Below are 6341 nucleotides of genomic sequence, written 5' to 3' on the forward strand. Positions count from 1 at the left end.
TGATTTTGTGCACTTTATTTACTGTACCAATATTTTAAATTGGCCTTTGAACTTGAAAAAAAGTGTTACCTTGCCAAAGCAGACAGAGCCCACTGATCTAATGGCGTTGTTGAGCAATTGACAGCACTCTGATCTAGTGGCATGGATCCTTGGGGGATCCAGTGGGGGCGGCAGTCATATTTCAGGGTGACCGTGCCACTCTTTATCACAACCCTGCTAAAAGTGCCAGTACGTGCGCTCATTGGCGCCCCTTCAGCTGGTGGCGCCCTAGGTGACCGCCTAGCTCGCCTATGCCTAGAAACGGCCCTGGCCTGCACACCAGTATACAAAAAATATGCCTACAGATACGTTTATATGGGTTTATTTCATTTGTTGCAGGCAGTGATGTGTTCATTTATTCATTCATGTTATAACAACTAATAACAGACACAGTTTTAAAGCATCGCAAGCTACAAATGAAGAGCACAAAGAACTGAAATCAATATATACAACTAGCTGAAGTTTGCTGTGCTTTATCCTAACATTACACAAATAATGTCTACAATCATTCAGTCAGGGACGACTGCACAAAACGTGCACTGTAAACTAATAAAAACATTATAAACGGTTACGAAATGATAAACAAATGTAGTTTGTGCAACACTAGAAATATATTTACCTTTTTTTTTTTTAAATATCCCATTAAACCTCTTGAGATACAAGGAGCGTCAACTGAAATTCTCATTTCCACCTGGTTCCACGCACATGTCCGGGAAACTCATGAATATTCATCTATGCTCCGCCCACTGAAACAGAAAATCTTGGAAACCAAAAATCTCGTAACACCGGTAGCAATTCTTCCACGGCCCTGTAGTGGGTCACGACCCGGTGGTTGGGGATCTCTCTAGGACAGTAGTTCCCAACCCTGGTCCTGGAGGCACCCCAACACTGCACATTTTGCATGTCTCCTTTCTCTGACACACCAATTTCAGGTCTTGGAGTCTCTACTAATGAGCTGATGATCTGAATCAGGTGTGTTTGATTAAGGAGACATGCAAAACGTGCAGTGTTGGGGTGCCTCCAGGACCAGGGTTGGGAACCACTGCTCTAGGAGACTCAGGTAAGGAGCAGCTATTTTTCCTACCTGTTATGTAGGTCTGAGGTTTGTAACTTTTGTTGTGTCTATAATGAACTAGTCTTTCTAAAGCGTTTTTGCTATAAAAAAAATATTGATTTTGTGCACTTTATTTACTGTACCAATATTTTAAATTGGCCTTTGAACTTGAAAAAAAGTGTTACCTTGCCAAAGCAGACAGAGCCCACTGATCTAATGGCGTTGTTGAGCAATTGACAGCACTCTGATCTAGTGGCATGGATCCTTGGGGGATCCAGTGGGGGCGGCAGTCATATTTCAGGGTGACCGTGCCACTCTTTATCACAACCCTGCTAAAAGTGCCAGTACGTGCGCTCATTGGCGCCCCTTCAGCTGGTGGCGCCCTAGGTGACCGCCTAGCTCGCCTATGCCTAGAAACGGCCCTGGCCTGCACACCAGTATACAAAAAATATGCCTACAGATACGTTTATATGGGTTTATTTCATTTGTTGCAGGCAGTGATGTGTTCATTTATTCATTCATGTTATAACAACTAATAACAGACACAGTTTTAAAGCATCGCAAGCTACAAATGAAGAGCACAAAGAACTGAAATCAATATATACAACTAGCTGAAGTTTGCTGTGCTTTATCCTAACATTACACAAATAATGTCTACAATCATTCAGTCAGGGACGACTGCACAAAACGTGCACTGTAAACTAATAAAAACATTATAAACGGTTACGAAATGATAAACAAATGTAGTTTGTGCAACACTAGAAATATATTTACCTTTTTTTTTTTTAAATATCCCATTAAACCTCTTGAGATACAAGGAGCGTCAACTGAAATTCTCATTTCCACCTGGTTCCACGCACATGTCCGGGAAACTCATGAATATTCATCTATGCTCCGCCCACTGAAACAGAAAATCTTGGAAACCAAAAATCTCGTAACACCGGTAGCAATTCTTCCACGGCCCTGTAGTGGGTCACGACCCGGTGGTTGGGGATCTCTCTAGGACAGTAGTTCCCAACCCTGGTCCTGGAGGCACCCCAACACTGCACATTTTGCATGTCTCCTTTCTCTGACACACCAATTTCAGGTCTTGGAGTCTCTACTAATGAGCTGATGATCTGAATCAGGTGTGTTTGATTAAGGAGACATGCAAAACGTGCAGTGTTGGGGTGCCTCCAGGACCAGGGTTGGGAACCACTGCTCTAGGAGACTCAGGTAAGGAGCAGCTATTTTTCCTACCTGTTATGTAGGTCTGAGGTTTGTAACTTTTGTTGTGTCTATAATGAACTAGTCTTTCTAAAGCGTTTTTGCTATAAAAAAAACATTTTAATATACTTTACAATTGCCACATCTTCTGGTTTAATACGTGTAACTGCAACAAATGATTTGGAAGTTCCATTCTTTTTCATGAACGGATATTGAGGCTCCCTGGGTTGGCTGAGAGGGTCCATCTGTAAATGTTACAAAACCCTTTTCTCTACATTGTTGCATCAGTAGTGGCACTCTGAACTCGAGAACTCGACTTTATCTTTTGTATTTTGTTATTCAAAGAGTGTTGTGGCTCTTGAGTTGATATAAGCACTGTAAACCCCATAACCCCATACTAATTATGCTGCCTTAAGAACTCAACTGCTCCAAAACACTGTTTTGAATTTAATTTTATTCATTAAGTCAATTTAATTAATCTATAAACAGGAAATTGCTAGCAAGCCACCAAATCCTTCTGGCAGTAGACTTTGTGTAAAAAGTGTGCTCCTGGCAGATATTAGCCTATGCACACGCCCTACATAGTCTCGTCTCGCTTCACGCTCTCTTTGACAAGTGGAAGATGCATGCTGGTGCTCTATAGACCTGGACAACAAGATCAGCGCGCGGATTACACGTGAACTGATAACTGGACGCCAAGGCATTCGTCGTGTAAATTTGCAACTGGATTAAAAAATAAAAAATCTGAATTACGTTGACTAAAACAATTGTATTTTGTGTCATTAAAGTGGATATTTATTGAAGATGAAGAAAACTACTTCGCATCAAGGTAAGCCTTTCATTGTACATTATGAGTATGTGGCAATAATTAAAAAAGATTCTAAAGAGCTTGTGTTATAAAGTAATCACTATCTCTAGGTTCTCTTCCTGCTCACTTTATTCTGGCGGTTTCTTACAATCTGAGAGCTCTATTAATATACTCAAGCATGAGGCCAGCTAACCTCTATTCCTAAATGCAGAAGACACTTAAATGGAAGGTGAAAATAGAGCCACATCAATCAGATCAAAGGTTGAACTAACTGTTGACCATATATATATATATATATATATATATATATATATATATATATATACACACTCAACCAAAAATCTCGTAACACCGGTAGCAATTCTTCCACGGCCCTGTAGTGGGTCACGACCCGGTGGTTGGGGATCTCTCTAGGACAGTAGTTCCCAACCCTGGTCCTGGAGGCACCCCAACACTGCACATTTTGCATGTCTCCTTTCTCTGACACACCAATTTCAGGTCTTGGAGTCTCTACTAATGAGCTGATGATCTGAATCAGGTGTGTTTGATTAAGGAGACATGCAAAACGTGCAGTGTTGGGGTGCCTCCAGGACCAGGGTTGGGAACCACTGCTCTAGGAGACTCAGGTAAGGAGCAGCTATTTTTCCTACCTGTTATGTAGGTCTGAGGTTTGTAACTTTTGTTGTGTCTATAATGAACTAGTCTTTCTAAAGCGTTTTTGCTATAAAAAAAACATTTTAATATACTTTACAATTGCCACATCTTCTGGTTTAATACGTGTAACTGCAACAAATGATTTGGAAGTTCCATTCTTTTTCATGAACGGATATTGAGGCTCCCTGGGTTGGCTGAGAGGGTCCATCTGTAAATGTTACAAAACCCTTTTCTCTACATTGTTGCATCAGTAGTGGCACTCTGAACTCGACTCTCCGTTTTTATCTTTTGTATTTTGTTATTCAAAGAGTGTTGTGGCTCTTGAGTTGATATAAGCACTGTAAACCCCATACCCGGAGTTTAATTATGCTGCCTTAAGAACTCAACTGCTCCAAAACACTGTTTTGAATTTAATTTTATTCATTAAGTCAATTTAATTAATCTATAAACAGGAAATTGCTAGCAAGCCACCAAATCCTTCTGGCAGTAGACTTTGTGTAAAAAGTGTGCTCCTGGCAGATATTAGCCTATGCACACGCCCTACATAGTCTCGTCTCGCTTCACGCTCTCTTTGACAAGTGGAAGATGCATGCTGGTGCTCTATAGACCTGGACAACAAGATCAGCGCGCGGATTACACGTGAACTGATAACTGGACGCCAAGGCATTCGTCGTGTAAATTTGCAACTGGATTAAAAAATAAAAAATCTGAATTACGTTGACTAAAACAATTGTATTTTGTGTCATTAAAGTGGATATTTATTGAAGATGAAGAAAACTACTTTGCATCAAGGTAAGCCTTTCATTGTACATTATGAGTATGTGGCAATAATTAAAAAAGATTCTAAAGAGCTTGTGTTATAAAGTAATCACTATCTCTAGGTTCTCTTCCTGCTCACTTTATTCTGGCGGTTTCTTACAATCTGAGAGCTCTATTAATATACTCAAGCATGAGGCCAGCTAACCTCTATTCCTAAATGCAGAAGACACTTAAATGGAAGGTGAAAATAGAGCCACATCAATCAGATCAAAGGTTGAACTAACTGTTGACCATATATATATATATATATATATATATATATATATATATATATATACACACTCAATACATACACATGTGTGTGTATATGTGTGTGTGTGTGTGTGTGAGGTATTTTTTCAATAAAACTTCATACTCAATTTGACAAAGCGAGCATATGTTCATACATATTTTCTCTGAATACAAAAGTGATAATTTTACAAATATTTATTTTTATTTTATAAAAGCAGCCCATTTCAGTTTACAGTCTGTTGTTGCTTTTGATAAAACTAAAAGGACTCTACTATGCATGTTATGTTATATGTTATAGATATAAATCCCTCAAGTTGTAACACCCCTGTGGACTGTTTGCTGTGGTTTCTTCCCCTTGTGTTGGTTTAGCCCGGCTAATTATTAGTTAATCACCTCATTGTGCTCACCTGTCTGTCCCTCGTTAACTGCCCTATATTAGTTCCTGTCTGTCTGAGCATTAGGGTCGGTTATTGTGAATGTTACCCCGAGTGTGTGTCTGTCTCTGCCTTGTTGTTGCTACATTAAATATCCTTCTTTTGAATCCTTGTCGTCCTCGTCATCCTGCCTGCCTCCACACACCTGGACCGTGACAGAATAACCGACCCACAAAAAGTGAAGTATAGCGGCGTCTTTCCCCTCGTTTGTTTTCACGTTTTTTGTCAGTTTTTATTTTCTGTATGGATTACCCCGCCTTCCAACTCCTCCTGCTGGAGCAGGGGGAACGCTCTCTTGAGGACCACACCCATGACTTTCTGTCCCTGGCTCACCTCATGCACTACCCGGACAACTGCCTCTGCACGTTCTACCAGGTTGGACTTAACGCCACTACACGAGTGCAGTTGGCCGGGGAAGGTCCTCGAGAGAGCTTCACCACCTTCATCGAGTGGGTGCTCAGGACCCTGAGCCCAGCCCACCATCTCCCCGCGGTACGGAGCATAAGCCTGAGCCCACCGCTGATGGAGAGCCATTTCCCACTGCGATCCACGAGCCGGAGCGAAGCCCCGCGGCTGAGAAGAGGATCGCCTCGGAGATTGAGCCCAACACATCAGACCAGGTGTGAGAGCCGGCGACAGTGCCCACCAGGAGGGAGCACGCCGTGGACGGTGTGAGCGCGGAGAGGATCTCCGCCGCCTGCATCATGGCTGAGGGTGAGCAGAATATGGAGGCCGGTCAGTGCCAAAATGAGGAGGCGAGATCTCGTGATCCCCAGTCCAGCCCAGGAAGGGCGCCTGATCCCCAGTCCAGCCCAGGAAGGGCGCCCGATCCCCAGTCCAGCCCAGGAAGGGCGCCCGATCCCCAGTCCAGGCCGGGAAGGGCGCCCGATCCCCAGTCCAGGCCGGGAAGGGCTCCCGATCCCCAGTCCAGCCCGGGAAGGGCTCCCGATCCCCAGTCCAGCCCGGGAAGGGCTCCTGATGTTTCGATTAGCCCGGGAAGGGCCCCCGATCCCCAGTCCAGCCCGGGAAGGGCCCCCGATCCCCATTCCAGCCCGGGAAGGGCTCCTGATGTTTCGTTTAGCCCGGGAAGGGCTCC

The 6341-nt window shown here is 43.3% G+C and overlaps 1 protein-coding gene across 1 annotated transcript in view; it reads left to right on the plus strand.

Moving 5' to 3' along the window:
* The first annotated feature begins 2407 nt into the window (after positions 1–2407).
* The window catches only part of LOC107561033 (neuronal-specific septin-3-like), a 122149-nt gene continuing 118215 nt past the window's right edge, over positions 2408–6341 (plus strand). The window contains exons 1-2 of the mRNA XM_016245365.1: positions 2408–2424; positions 3072–3128. Of these exons, the coding sequence (XP_016100851.1) occupies positions 3104–3128 (25 nt within the window). The 5' untranslated portion in view covers positions 2408–2424; positions 3072–3103. The remainder of the gene's footprint in view (positions 2425–3071; positions 3129–6341) is intronic.

The sequence above is a fragment of the Sinocyclocheilus grahami genome, unplaced genomic scaffold (genome assembly GCF_001515645.1).
Source record: "Sinocyclocheilus grahami isolate Dianchi unplaced genomic scaffold, SAMN03320097.WGS_v1.1 scaffold752.1, whole genome shotgun sequence".
Taxonomy (NCBI): domain Eukaryota; kingdom Metazoa; phylum Chordata; class Actinopteri; order Cypriniformes; family Cyprinidae; genus Sinocyclocheilus; species Sinocyclocheilus grahami.